Raw genomic sequence first — 15,965 nt, 5'->3', positions numbered from 1 at the left:
TATTTTCTATAGAAAAAAGTGAAATTTTTTCTATAGAAAAAAGTGTCCTCAGGGACCTAATGAAGTTTTTTCTATAGAAAAAAGTGTCTTCAGGGACCTGAGGAAATTTTTTCTATAGAAAAAAGTGTCCTCAGGGACCTGAGGAAATTTTTTCTATAGAAAAAAGTGTCCTCAGGGACCTGAGGAAATTTTTTCTATAGAAAAAAGTGTCCTCAGGGACCTGAGGAAATTTTTTCTATAGACCTGAGGAAATTTTTTCTATAGAAAAAACCATCCTCAGCGATCTGAGGAAATTTTTTCTATAGAAAAAACCATCCTCAGCGACCTGAGGAAATTTTTTCTATAGAAAAAACCATCCTCAGCGAGCGGAGGAAATTTTTTCTATAGAAAAAACCATCCTCAGCGAGCGGAGGAAATTTTTTCTATAGAAAAAACCATCCTCAGCGAGCTGAGGAAATTTTTTCTATAGAGCTGAGGAAATTTTTTCTATAGAAAAAACCATCCTCAGCGAGCTGAGGACATTTTTTCTATAGAAAAAAGTGTCCAAAAGGACCTGAGGAATTTTTTTCTATAGAAAAAAGTGTCCAAATGGACCTGATGAAATTTTTTCTATAGAAAAAAGTGTCCAAAGAGACCTGATGAAATTTTTTCTATAGAAAATAATGTCCAAAGGACCTAATGAAATATTTTCTATAGAAAAAAGTGTCCTCAGGGACCTGATGAAATTTTTTCTATAGAAAAAAGTGTCCTCAGGGACCTGATGAAATTTTTTCTATAGAAAAAAGTGTCCTCAGGGACCTGATGAAATTTTTTCTATAGAAAAAACCATCCTCAGCGACCTGAGGAAATTTTTTCTATAGAAAAAACCATCCTCGGGGACCTGAGGAAATTTTTTTCTATAGAAAAAACCATCCTCAGAGACCTGAGGAAATTTTTTTCTATAGAAATAACCATCCTCAGCGACCTGAGGAAATTTTTTCTATAGAAAAAATTGTCCTCAGGGACCTGAGGATTTTTTTTCCTATAGAAAAAGTGTCCTCAGTGACATGAGGAAATTTTTTCTATAGAAAAACCCTTCATCGGCGACCTGAGGAAATTTTTTCTATAGAAAAAACCATCCTCTGCGACCTGAGGAAATTTTTTCTATAGAAAAAAACCATCCTCAGCGACCTGAGGAAATTTTTTCTATAGAAAAAAACCATCCTCAGCGACCTGAGGAAATTTTTTCTATAGAAAAAACCATCCTCAGCGACCTGAGGAAATTTTTTCTATAGAAAAAACCATCCTCAGGGACCTGAGAAATTTTTATCGGTTTTGTTTCTATAGAAAAAAAAACATGATAAAGGTTTCTATTTTCTAGTGTGGCGCCCAACGTAAAACTGTTTTGAAATGCACTAAATAACCATTTGTTCTGGAAAACATTGGCATTTTGAGATTGTTTCCAAACAAAAAATTAAAATCAAGTGATTGCCTGTAACCTTTTCTTCCGCCGAGGAAGGAAGAGGTAGGTACTACGATATCAATTAATTTCGCCAAATATCAATTGAAATAAAATACAATGACACAATTATGATAAGATAGAGAGATTATATATTTGTTTTATTATTTATTTAACTCTTTAATAAGCATATCAAAGAGTTGTGTCAATGATTTTCGATACTGATTGATTTTGATACGCTTGTTAAGTCATCAGTCACCAAATATCTTTGAAAACGAACAGGAGTTGTTCATATTCGTATCCAAAAAAATGTTAATAAAACATGAATCCTTTGATGTGTCGCAGCGAAGGAAATCTCAAAGGGGTCTCTATGAACCATCAAACAAATATCCGTAAGTGGAAGTTTTCCTTTTTTTATTTGATGATGAATCGAATTGTTTTGCAGATATTTAAAATTCTTATTGATACCAGCTGTTATTGGATTTATGCTGCTGTGCATCCTGATGAATGTAGATTTTAGTGAGAAGCCCTTGGATATGCAAGGAACCAACAATCATATTACAATTGGTATGGAAATGAAAAATCGAAATTTAGAGGCAAAAATAAATAAATTTGGAAATTCTCGACCAAATACAAGGCGCATGGCATCAGAACTATTGGCTGGGAAATTTCAAAAATTTCAGATTGATAGCATTGCAATTAAAAACAATATTCACAAAGATAATGACATGAAACGCTCTCCAAAGATAGTTCAACATAAAGCCGGCGAAAGTCAAATTTCTGAAAATATTAAGGACATTACGAGTAGTGAATTGGTAACTCTAAATTATGAACTAAATTTTACGCGAAAAAAAGATGAATATAATGATGTCCAAGATCATGTTACCGAAAAGACTTCCACAGATAACAGAATGGACCAAATTGGCAACTATGAGTTGGCAACTCGAAACGAAAATATGGACCCCAAACTACATAGAGAAGTAAATGTAACAAAACTAAATTTATTCTCTGGCAAAAATGTATCTTCTGATGATTTGGAGTCACATCTCAGTGCTGAGTTGGCAACTCGAGAAAATAATATTGATTCCAATTTTAGTATAATCAGCAATAAGAACGACAAAGATGAAATTTCTGAAAATCTTGTGAGACATAGTGATTTGCAGGCCATTACCAGTGATGAGTTGGCAACTCTAAATGATGAACTGCATTTTACATTAAACAAGGAAGAAAATAATGATGTCAAAGGTCAATATTCCGAAAAGGCTATCACCAACAACGATTTGCAGTCAATTGATAATAATGAATTGGCAATTCGAAATGAATATATTGTCCATAAGCTATATAAAGGAGTAGATGAAATCAAAATAAGTCACGATTCCGAAAAGATTGCAGCTGAAGATGTTGTAAAAACCGCTATCAGTGGTGAGTTGGCAACGCTAAACGATAAACTGCACTTAATGCTAAATAAAGAACCAACTAATGATGGCGAAGTCCAAAGTTCTGAAAAGGCTTCCACCAATAACGATTTGGAGATACTTGATAAAAATGAATTGGCAATGCGAAATGAAAATATATTCCATAAGCTATATAAAAGAGTAGATAAAATCAAAATTAGTCAGGATCCGGAAAAGATTTCAGCAGAAGATGATGTAAAAACCTTCAACTTACTTTTAAGTGATAAGTTGGCAACTCTAGAAAAGAGAAATCCAGCTTTACATAAGAAAAATGTAAATCTTCATGGTTATGAGAGAATTTCAAAAGATACAAAATTAAAAACTGTAAACAAAAGTGCAATATTGCCATTTCCATATGAAGAAATTGCCAAGTTGGCAACTCTAAACAAAAGAAAACAAGTTTTATATGATAAAAACAATGTCAGCAATGGATTAATGGTATTCCTGGGTTCCCAAAATCCTTCCACCGATAACGATAACGATTTGGAGCCAATTGGTAATATTGAATTGGCAACTCGAAATGAAAATATTTTCCATAAGCTACATAAAGGAGTCGATAAAATAAAAATAAGTCACGATTCGAAAAAGGTTTTAGCTGAAGATGAAATAAGAACCTTCAATGCACTGTTTAATGATATGTTGGCAACTCCAGAAAAGAGAAATCCAGATTTCCATAAGAAAAATTTTACTGTCCATGGTTATGAGAGTATTTCAAAAGAAATTAATCTAAAACCTGTAGACAAAAGTTCAATATTGCCTTATACTGATGTAAAAAACGCTAAGTTGGCAACACTAAACAAGACGAAACTAGTTTTATATGATAACAGTGTCAGCAATGGATTAATGGTTTTCATTGGTTCCAAAAAGGCTTCTACAGATAATGGAAACGATTTGAAGCTTATTGACAACAGTGATTTGGCAACTCGAAACGAAAATATTGATTCTAAGTTACATAAAAGAGAAAATGAAGTAAAACTAAGTCTTAATCCTAAAAAAATTGGCCCTGAAAACGACTGGAAAAGTGCCAAATCATTATTGTTTTATAAGTTGGCAACTCCACCTAAAAGAAATCCATCGTTCAATAAGGCAAATTTAACTCTCCAAGGTTATGAAAGAATTTCAAAAGATACTAATTTAAAAATCGTAAACAAAAGTTCAATATTGCCAACTTTTTATCCAGAAATTACTGGTTTGGCAACACTTAACAAAACAAAAGAAGGTTTATGTGACAAAAACAATGTCAGCAATGGATATGTGGTTTCCAAAAAGCCTTCTACCGATAATGCTAACGATTTGATGTCTATTGTTAATAAAGAGTTGGCAACTCGAAACGAAAATATTGATTCTAACTTACAGAAAGGAGAAACTGAAGTGAAGATCAGTCTTAATCCTGAAAGGATTTGCTCTCAAGATGTCGGGAAGAGTGCCAAATCAATATTGTTTGATAAGTTGGCAACTCTAAATAACAGTAATTCAGCTTTTAATAAGGAAAATTTAACTCTCCAAGGTTACAAAAGAATATCAAAAGATACTGATTTAAAAACTGTTAACAAAAGTTCAATATTGCCAACTGCTTATAAAGAAATTACTGAATTGGCAACACCAAACAAAACAAAACGAGGTTTATATGTTAACAACAATGTCAGCAATGGATATGTGGTTTCCAAAAAGCCTTCTACCGATAATGATAACGATTTGATGCATTTTGTAAATAAAGGGTTGGCAACTCAGAGCAAAAATATTGATTCTAACTTACAGAAAGGAGAAAATAAAGTGCAAATCAGTCTTAATCCTGAAAGGATTGGCTCTCAAGATGTCGGGAAAAGTGTCAAATCAATATTGTTTGATAAGTTGGCAACTCTAGATAACAGTAATTCAGCTTTCAATAAGGAACATTTAACTCTCCAGGGTTATGAAAGAATTTCAAAAGATACTGATTTAAAAACTGTAGACAACAGTTCAATATTGCCAACTTTTTATCCAGAAATTTCTGGTTTGGCAACACTAAACCAAACAAAACGAGGTTTATGTGACAAAAACAATGTCAGCAATGGATTTATGGGTTTCCTTGGTTCTAAAAAGCCTTCTACCTATAATGATAACGATTTGAAGTCATTTGTTAATAAAGAGTTGGCAACACGAAACGAAAATATTGATTCAAAGTTCCATGAAAAAGAAAATGAAGTGAAAATAAGCCTTAATCCTGAAAAGACTGGCTCTGGAGACGACAAGAAAAGTGCCAAATTATTATTAAGCGATAAGTTGGCAACTCCAACTGTAAGAAATCAAGCTCTCAATAAGGGAAATGTAACTCTCAAAGATTATGAACGAATTCCAATTGATGTAAAAACAGTAAGCAAAAGCTCAATATTGCCAACTCCGCATAAAGAAATTCTTGGATTGGCAACACTAAATAAAACAAACCATAATTCATATAATCGCAATAGCTATGGCAATGGTTTCATGGCTTTCCTTGCAAGAAATTCTACCACGAATTATAATTTAATGACAGGAAAAAATCAAAGAATGTTGGCAACTCGAGACTTGCAGCATAACTTGCGCAAAAAACGCTCCATAGACCCTATTTCCGCTCAAGCCATTAAAACACTTACTCGAGCAAATGCCATGCAGTGCACAGAAGATGTGCCAAACTGTAAACTTTCCTGCTTCGACGGCAGTGTCAATTATGTGGACGAGGATTTGGAATATCTACAAACGGCCTGTATCAAAAAACAACTGACACTGATATTGGAGAATTGTTCCTTCGACAATGGTATCTTAAAGACAAGCTTCTTTACGGGTTACTTTAACTTAAAGGCATTAGAAATTCGTAATTGTAATCTTCAAACCATACAAGCGGGAGCTTTTAAAAAGACCACTGTGCAGAATTTATTGACTCTAAAACTAATCAATAACAACATTACCACACTGACGGGACAAACTTTTGAAGGTGTAAATACCTTGACCGAATTTGAATTTTCCCAAGAATTATTAAAATTCCAGGGAAACGAATTTCTTCATCCCTTTGCCAAGACCCTACAAAGTGCCATCGTACAACAAATAACTCTAGCTGGTACTGTACTCAATCCCAAAGATTTGTGGACGGGTGTGGATTATCCCAGCCTAATCTTATTGTATTTAAGTAACAATAACTTAAATGGCATTCTTAGTGTAGAGACTTTTCGCAATTTGATTTCCCTAGAGGAGCTGCATTTGGAAAATTGTTCTTTGGAATTTGTGGATTTGGCACCATTTGGAGTTATTAGTCAATTAAAGACCTTGAATTTGAATTTCAATCATTTGAAAACTTTGGATTTACCTCTCTTAGAAGATTTTCACAAGCGGAATATTGAAGTGTGGCTGCAGGGTAATCACTGGAATTGTGATTGTACAAATCAAGATATGATTGAATTTTTACAAAATGTGGAGACCGCAACGAGTATTTTTGTGGATGATTTGTTGTGTTTAACTCCGCCGGAATTGCATGAAATTCCAATGATGGATGTGGAGTTGTATTGTGAGGATGAATTGGATCCGAACACACCCACATTAGCAACAGAAACAACAGCATCAACTACTAAGGGAACTACAGTGCAAATAACCACCCCGACAACTTTAAGCACCACATCTCTAATAACCACCCCCTCCACAATAAGTACCACCACCATCCCCTCCACCGACGATAACGAAACCCTTGTGGATTGTTCGGATCACTATGATTCATATACATTTTGTTTTTCATTTTATCTCACAACAAAACTTTTGGAATTTAACGCTTCCATAGCGTCCCCTAACAGCGTTATCATAACATCAACAACATCCCTCAACTATCCCATACAATTTATCTGCTTCAGAAATTCATCTGGACCACATAGCAATGCCATACAAATAGCCCAAACTCAATGGAAATTCCATAATTTAGAAAGTGGTGCCTCATATCTGTTTTGTGTCCTGAACAATACCAGTACCATTGGAACACCCTATGATTGTCAAGCTTTAAAATTAGTAATTCCTGCAGAGGGATGGCTGCACATTACCGATATGACATGGATAGCCATGGTCATGGCAATTGCCTGCCTTACTTGTTATCTATTAGGAATGTTTTTGGGATATTTGTTGCTGCGCAAAAAGCCAAAATTTCAATTGGACCAAATCGATTATGCGGAATGGGAAAAAAAGAGGTCACCACTGCTGCTAAGGATGTCAAGGTACATAATAATAATTTGATATGTATATTTTTCCCCTTGAAGAGTAGGTATTATATTTTAATTTTTATACCCTCCACCATAATATGGAGGGTATAATTAAAGTTGTCATTTCGTTTGTAACTCTTCGAAATATTCATCGGAGACCCTATAAAGAAGATATATTCTTGATCAGGGTGAAATTCTAAGTCGATATTACCATGTCCGTCCGTCTATTGAAATCAAGATACAGGTCGCAATTTTTAAGATAGAGTTTTGTAATTTGGTATAGAAGTTTCTATTATCCCTAGGATGTTTGGTATTGCAAATGGGCTATATCGGTCCACGTTTTGATATAGCCCCCATATAGCGGTACCGCCCGATTTTCGGTAGTTTGAAGGTTTTATCATCATTACCACACCGAAATAGCTGGAATTTGGTAGTTAGTCTTCGTTGGGGTATACAACTTTCCGCCATATATTTGTCGGTACAGGTCCACGCCTTAATATAGACCCCATAGAACGGTACCGCCCGATTTTCGGTATTTTTAAGGTTGTGCCCTCAATATTCCTCCGAAATGGCTTAAATCTGGTATTGCGCCTTCATTGTGGGTACTCAACTTTCCCCTCTAGATTTGTCGGTATATGTCCACGCCTTCATATAGCCTCCATAGAACGGTACTTCCCGATTTTCGGTATTTTGATGGTTTTGGCCACAATAACCCACCAAAATGGCTTAAATTTGGTATGTCCTCTTCGTTGGTGGTATTCAAATGTCCCCCCTAAATTTGTCGGTAAAGCCACAAGTTGTTGTTCAACGGCTCGGAAATGCATCTTTCCTGCAAATCAATTGCAACGGTCTCCGCAATAAGGTCAGCGAAATTGTAGATTTTATTAGTCGGAAAATCATCATGATCGCCACGATCCAAGAAACAAAGCTCACCGCCACCTGTAGCTTGCATTGTGATGGTTACAACGTTTTGCGGAAGGATCGCACAAGAAGCGGAGGAGGAGGACTTGCCTTCCTAATACACCAGTCTCTACAGACCTATATTGAGCTTGACTCTAGTAATCCGTAACTGGAATGTATGGGGGTTGCAGTAAAGTGTGGTACTGCCGAGGTAGTTCGCTTTTAGAGGGCAATAACCGTCTGGTGCTAGGGGACTTCAATGCTCATCACGAGCTTGGCATTCCGTCCTAGGTAGTGACCAGAGGGGTACAACGCTGGCTGAGCAAATTGATAGCTCCACCTTTTTCACGGTGAATGAAGACGCTCCTACGAGGATTAGAGGAGACTGCCACAGCTCGCCAAATATCAGCATTGTGTAACCAGGTCTGATAAATGACGTATCCTGGCAATCCGTCATTTCCCTTAGCTCAGACCACCCCCTATCATCTTCTCCGTAAACAGACCACCCGATTTCATAACCTTTGAATGCCGTACTTTCCTGAACCATGGGAAAGCTAATTGGCAAGGGTTCAGAGAATTTACCAATCACCGCTTCAGAGAATTTCCCACTCCATCAGATCCTCGGGTAGCTGAGAAAACTTTCCGGGACATCACCACTGCAACAGCCGCTCGATACAAACCTTCTGGACGAATACCCGAAATAAGAGCAAATTTCCCAGCAGAGGCGACGGGACTAGCAACTGAGCGTGATAAGCTTCGTCGTACGAACCCTGAAGACCCAAGAGTTAGAGAGCTTACTGTTGAAGTCAACAGGTTAGTAGGCGAACATAAGCGGAAAAAGTGGCTAGACCAGCTGAAGCAATGCAACATTGGTGCAGGATTAGGTAAATTGTGGGCAACGGTTAAATCGCTCTCGTATTCGGAAAAGAAGGATGACAGAACAGCTGTTACTTTCAAAAAAATTTACTGACCCAAAGAGGTGCGCGTGTTATTTCACCGGCAGTTCATAGAGCACCCCGAGAGTGATAGGGCGAAGAGAAGTGTGCTACGCCGTATAAGAAGAGCCCTTCCAGCCGAGGAGATACCACCACAATTTACGATGAGCGATGTTTCAGATGCCATCCGAAACTCGAAATCATCCAAAGCGTTGGGCCCACACCGTATATCGATGGTAATGCTTAAGCAACTGGATGAACCTGGAGTTGAGTATTTAACAAGTGTCCTCAACCTATCGTTAGCAACCCATATCATACCAGAAGCCTGGAAAGTTGGTAGGGTGGTCCCGTTACTGGTGCCTGGCAAGAATGCCAGCAGAGGTGAATCGCACTGGCCGATTTCGCTCCTGTCGCCAGTAGCAAAGATCCTAGAGGCACTACTCCTCCCCACGATGAGAAGGTGTTTTCCAGTTACCCAACATCAACATGGATTTCGGAAAATGCATAGTACTACAACAGCAGTAGATGCCATATCCACACATATCAGTAGAGGACAGAACCAGAAATGGCCGTGCGACCGAACAGTCATGGTGGCTCTTGACCTATCGAAGGCTTTCGATACCGCCAACCATGCCAAGCTGTTCGAGAATATAGAGAAGACTAATCTCCAGCCATGTTTGAAACGTTGGGTAATCAACTATATGTGCGGAGTCCGCACTGCGGACGCCAGTCGTTTGTTGAATTCAGAAACAAGAAGTCCAAACCCCGTAGAGTGAAACAGGGAGTTCCCTAAGGAGGGGTGATATCTCCAGAACTGTTTAACCACTACCTTTCTGAAATTTCACACCCTCCAGACGGTATAGTGATCGTGATGTATGCGGATGATTGTACGATCTTGACGTCGGGACCTATCATCGATGACATATGTGATAGGTTAAATGTCTACATAGCTGACCTAGTGCAGTTCTTCCATCTGAGGAATATGAAAATATCCACCGCTAAATCCACTGCCACACTGTTCACCACATGGACGGCTGAAATGAGGCTCCCACTGAACATATTGGTCGATGGTGCACTGATTCCGACCACTAACTACCCCAAAATACTGGGTGTAACGTTCGATAGCATGTTTAAGTCATCCGCGCATGCCTCAGCTATTTTCGATAAGATCAGAAGTAGGAACAAGGTGCTCAAGTCGTTCAAGTCGTTGGCCGGCAGCACTTGGGGAGCTGACAAAGAAACCTTGTTGACCACCTACAATGCAATAGGCCGGTCTGTGGTAAGCTTTGCGGCGCCAGTGTGGTCTGCAAAGGTTAGCACTACGCAGTGGAAGAAGATTCAAACCTGCCAGAATGCTGCCCTGAGGACTGCAACAGGGTACCTTCTCATGACACCAGTGGACCATTTTCATGAGGAGACGAAGATTTTACCGGTGTGTCAACACAATAAGATGTTGTCGATGCAGTACCTGTTTGGGTGTTATCGCAGTGACCATCCCTGTCACGATTTAATGGACAGGCTTCCTCCACCCAGGCACGTCAGGAGAGATCTTCCTGATCTAGAGAGAGAGAGGTCCAAAGGTATACAAGAGAACCTCTAGACCAAAGAGCTTATCAGGCAGGCTTGGATAGCATTCACACTGACATGGTTGCGCAGGCAGTACAGAGATACAGTATGAATGCCGTATTTGGAGACCACCCCCATCCATCGCAGCAGAAGAACGCCAGCTGCCAAGGCAAACACTAGTGGTTTTAGCCCAGTTAAGATCCGGACGATGCAGCCGCCTCAATTCGTATTGGGCCCGAATTGACGCCACGATACCCAACACATGCCCAGCATGTGGATTGGGACCACACGATACACTGCATTTGTTTAGCTGCTCAGCTAACCCCTTTCACCTGTCTCCTGATTCCTTATGGACGCAACCAGTCCAGGTTGCAGAATTCTTGAATCTGGATACAGAGGAACCTGATAACTGAAATAATATATGTATATAATCTGAACCGATTTGAATATAATTTGGTAAATTTATTTGTATATCAAATTCCGTCACACATATCAAATACTCTTACACATAATCTTACAGATAATATCTGTAACAGTTCTGAAGATATTTGCATACAAAATCTAAAATTTTTGGAGGTACCTCCGGTTTTGATGATATATCTCCAGATAAACGCGAAATTTCAAAAAATGATATAGCCTATTTTCATTTCAGGAGATGTAGCAATGTACACTAAACATTTCAGCAAGATCGGTTCAGCGGTTTTTGAGTCTATAAGGCACAAACAAACAATTTTCAATTTTATATATGGCAAAAACCATAATTCCTTTGCAATTCCATTTGAAAAAATTTTAAAAATTTATTTGCGAACACATCTACAATTTTTGGTATAGGGAAAAAATTTTGGTTTCAAATCTGTTCGCGTTCACAAAATTGGCCGATGCGCGCAAAAATTATAGCGGTTTTTATTCTCATATAAAGAAAAATATGTCACCATATGTGGCTCTCGAACTGTTCTACCGATTTGGTGCAACATTTGGTCTTCGTCATATTTTATCCAAACTTAGTTTCATGGGGCAATACCGGTCCCCAACTTCCGATACTTCTCCCCAATATTTAAAAAATGTCACTAAAATGTTAGGACGATATCACTTGAATGGTGCAACCAATTTGGTCCAAACTTTGGATCTCTTAATACAATTGAACCTCGATTATCCATGAATAGATTATCCGGGAACCTCCATTATTCGTGATAGAAAAGAAATGTTGGACTTTTTCTATTTCTTCTATTTTTCGTTATAAACTTCATTAAGGGCCACAAAATTCTGAAGAGACGCTAAATAGATTCGATCTGTCCGTAGATGAAAGTTTCAATTCACATTGACTGAGGGTATATGTATCTCTGTCGGCAAAGCCGACTGACACTTTTTTACTTGTTTACATTTTATATTTAATATTTTATATATTATATTTCTTCTTATACTTATAAAAGAGTTCAGTAATGATGACTCACTGACTGACTGACTGATTCATAATCAACGCCCAGGCTAAACGGCTGGAGCTAGAATCTTGAAATTTTGAGGCAGTGTCACTCTTGGTCCCAAGGTGTCAGATAAGCCTGGATTTTTGGAAATTCGAACTAGAACGGTACGAAAAGTACTAAAATGTACTAAATATGGTACCCTTAGTATTAAGCAAACGCAAAGAGCTAGAATTCTGAAATTTGGAATGAGGTTCACTGATGGAGAGTTAGAAAGGTGTACCAAAGGGTTTTTGGAAATTCGAACTTTAAGTGTACGAAAAGTACTAAAAGTTACTAAATTTAGTACCATTTGGTATTACGCGAACGGATAGAGCTAAAATCTTGAAATTTGGAATGAAAATCAAGGTTTAGAAGATGAGTTGATATAAGGAGGTGGTTTTGAAAATGTGTACTGATGTGTACGAATAGTACTAAATGGTACTAAATTTGGTGCAATTTGAATTTGGGCGAAACGATAAAGTTGGAATTCTGAAATTTGGAATGACTATTACTGTTGGAGTGTAGGTTTGAGATATGGAGGTAGTTTTCGAAATTCGTACATATGGGTACGAAAGGTACTAAATAGTACCAAATAAGGTACAATTTGGATTTGGGGGAACGGATGGTGCTGGAATCCTGAAATTTAGAATTAGGATTACAGTCGGAGTGTAGGATAGAGGTATTTTGCAAATTCGTACTTTTGGGTACGAAAAGTATTAAATGGTACCAAATTTGGTACAATATGACTTTAAGTGATCGGATAGAGCTGGAATAGTGAAATTTTGGAATTAAGATTCTATTGCAGTGTGGGATACTTTTGGAAATTCGTACTTAAGGCAGCGAAAAGTACTAAATTCGTACTTGTGGGTACAAAAAGTACTGAGGGGTACTAATTTTTCTACAATTTGGATTTGGGTGAACGGATATGGCACTAATTCTGAAATTTGGAATTAAGATTACTGTTGGAGTGTAGGATTGAGGTATCTTTGGAAATTTTTGGTTATGGGTACGAAAAGTACTAAATGGTACCAAATTTGGTAAAATTTGGATTTGTGTGAACGGATACATTTGGAATCCTGAAATTCGAAATTAAGATTACTGTTGGAGTGTTGGATAGAGGTAGGTTTGGAAATTCGGACCTATAGGAACAAACAGTACTAAATGGTACTAAATTTGGTACAATTTGGATTTGGGTGAACGGATATAGCTGGAATCCCGAGATTCGGAATAAGGATTACTGTTGGTGTGTAGGATTGATGAAGTTTTTGAAATTTTTGTTATGGGTAGGAAAAGTACTAAATGGTACCAAAGTTGGTACAATTTTAATTTGTGTGATTGGATACATTTGGAATCCTGAAATTCGGAATTACGACTACTATTGGAGTGTTGATAGAGGTAGGTTTGGAAATTCGTACTTTGGATACGAAAAGTACTAAATGGTACCAAATTTGGTACAATTTGGATTACGGTGATCGGATGCAGGTGTAATCCTGAAATTTGGAATTAGGGTTACTGTTGGCGTGTAGGATTGAGGTAGTTGTGGAAATTCGTACCCATGGGTACGAATAGTACTAAATGGTACCAAATTTGGTACAATTTGGATTTGGGTGAACGTATATAGCTGGAATCCCGAGATTTGGAATAAGGAGTACTATTAGAGTGTATGATTGATAAAGTTTTGGAAATTTTTAGCTATGGGTAGGAAAAGTACTAAATTTGGTACAATTTAAATTTTAGTGATAGGATACATTTGGAATCGTGAAATTCGGAATTAAAATTGATGTTGGAGTGTTGATAGAGGTAGGTTTAGAAATTCGTACTTTGGACACGAATGGTACTAAATGGTACCAAATTTGGATTTGAGTGATCGAATATATCTGGAATTCTGAAATTAGGAATTAAACTTATTGTTTGAACATAGCACTGAGGTAGTTTTGAAAATTTGTACTTATGGGTACTAAATTTGGTACAATTTGGATTTGTATGAACGGATAGAGCTGGAATCCTGAAATGTGGAATTAAGATTACTGTTAAAGTGAAGGATTGAGGTAGTTTTCGAAAACCTTACTTATGAGTACGAAATGGTACAGTTTGGAATTGGATGAACGGATACACCTGGAATCATGAGATTTGGAATTAAGATTACTGTTTTTATTTTGTATTCAAGTCGGTGTAGGATTGAGATATGTCGTCGAAAAACGTGCCATAAGTATACCAAAAGTACTTAATGGTACTCAAGTTTTTGGGTGTAGGGACTGTGCTGGAATCTGTATGTTTTGGAGTTAGGGTGAGTATTGCTATGCAACGTTTGTCTCGCTGTTAATGTGTAAGGGTGAGATACGGCTGATCCTTTTGAAAATCGAACTAAAATGGGACGAGCAGTACTAAAATAAACATTGATTTAAATTCGCCATTTTCATATCATATATTGTTTATTTGTTTTTATATCCTTTCCGCATACGAAGTAGCGGGCACTTTGCTAGTACCTTATATTACGTTTTATATTTTTTTTATACCCTACACCACACAGTGGTAAGGGGTATTATGTCTTTGTGCATTTGTTTGTAACATACAAAAGGAAACGAAATAGACCCATAGTTACTTTTGGGGATATACATATAATCACTTTCTGAGTCGACTTATGCATGTCTGTCCGTCTGTCCATGTATTTTTGTTCGCAACGTACAGGTCGCATTTTTTGTCCGATTCAGCTGAAAATTGGGGACTACAACTTTTTTGGCCATAGGAAGAACGCTATTGCTTTCGGTGAAAATCGGTTCAGATTTGGATATAGCTCCCATATATATTTTCGCCCGATTTCACGTATTTGCTGCACCAAACACGCTATATACGTCCAATTTTGATGAAATTTGGAATGTGTGACATAATTTGGTCTAAAAATAAATGTGTTAAATTATATCGAAATCGGTTTAGATTTGGATATAGCTCCCATATATATTTTCGGCCGATTTCACGTATTTTCTGTACCAAACACGCTATATATTTCCGATTTCGATGAAATTTGGAATGTGTGACTGAATTCAGTCTTGAAATAAATGTGCCAAATTATATCAAAATTGGTTTAGATCTGGATATAGCTCCGATTTATATTTTACATATTCACAGTGGTGTAGGGTATCATATAGTCGGCCCCGCCCGACTTTGATCCTTTCCATAGTCCCAATTTACATTAGGCGAGTTTACTTGCGGCAATTGTCAGTTTGTAGGTGAGAGAGGGTGCTGAGAGGCAAAGGGTTACCATATGCCTCACCTCTCTCTCCTACAAAATGACAATTGCCGCAAGTAAACTCGCCCAATGTGAATTGGGACTTACTGGTTGTATTTTATATTTTGTATTTAATATTTTATGTTTTCTATTTTATATTTCTTTCCTAACCTCACATACATACATTTTATTTTCTTTTAATTCTTATTTGTTTCCAGCCTCTCCAACAATAATGGAACAACCTATTTGAAACCCACCACACTAGCTGCTGATGCATCTTACGATAATCCAACAATTTTGTATAATTCATTTCATAAGCCACCAATGGAAACAGCTCCAACACCACCTCCTGCAATTAAAAATAATTGCCCACTTTCATCTCCTGGCTATTCCAAAAAGATTCCGAATCAAAATATTAATTCAGAATACAATCAACCATGTAAAGTTCCAAATAATCCAAATTGTAATGGTGTAGATGGATTGAATATTTATGAAGTCGTTAATGAGCCAATGCGAAGTGTTGGGCGCCATCAGCAACTTTTTACCATTAGAGAAACTGAAGCGACAATTAATTGTCATAACGCAGAGCAAGATGAAGAGGTATATCACGAAATTGATCATTATGAAGTTGTAAATCATTGATAACAAGTTTATAAATTATGTATGTATGTGTATGCTTAGAAAAGTTCAATAAATTATATAAATAAAAACGAAGTTAAATTCGCCAGCAATAAAATATTAGAATTTTATAGTGTTTGAAGAAGGTGAGTGTCCTCTTTTAAGCAATAAATTG

The 15,965-nt window shown here is 37.1% G+C and overlaps 1 protein-coding gene across 2 annotated transcripts; it reads left to right on the top strand.

Annotated features, from left to right (window-relative positions):
- The first annotated feature begins 1,369 nt into the window (after window positions 1-1,369).
- On the top strand, window positions 1,370-15,908 carry LOC141406131 (uncharacterized). Of its 2 annotated transcripts, none has more exons than XM_073991240.1 (4): window positions 1,370-1,504; window positions 1,627-1,830; window positions 1,884-7,100; window positions 15,391-15,908. In XM_073991240.1, the coding sequence occupies exons 2-4, from the start codon at window positions 1,748-1,750 to the stop codon at window positions 15,812-15,814; spliced, it is 5,724 nt and encodes a 1,907-aa protein (XP_073847341.1). In that variant the 5' UTR covers window positions 1,370-1,504; window positions 1,627-1,747; the 3' UTR covers window positions 15,815-15,908. The 2 variants fall into 2 exon arrangements, with proteins under 2 accessions (XP_073847341.1, XP_073847342.1); XM_073991241.1 differs by having other exon boundaries at window positions 1,498-1,508.
- Window positions 15,909-15,965: the final 57 nt, after the last annotated feature.

Source organism: Musca autumnalis, unplaced genomic scaffold, assembly GCF_047663935.1.
Source record: "Musca autumnalis isolate F117 unplaced genomic scaffold, ASM4766393v1 scaffold_5, whole genome shotgun sequence".
Lineage (NCBI taxonomy): Eukaryota > Metazoa > Arthropoda > Insecta > Diptera > Muscidae > Musca > Musca autumnalis.
Note: the sequence above shows the minus strand (reverse complement) of the source record. Positions and strands in the feature narration are given on the sequence as shown.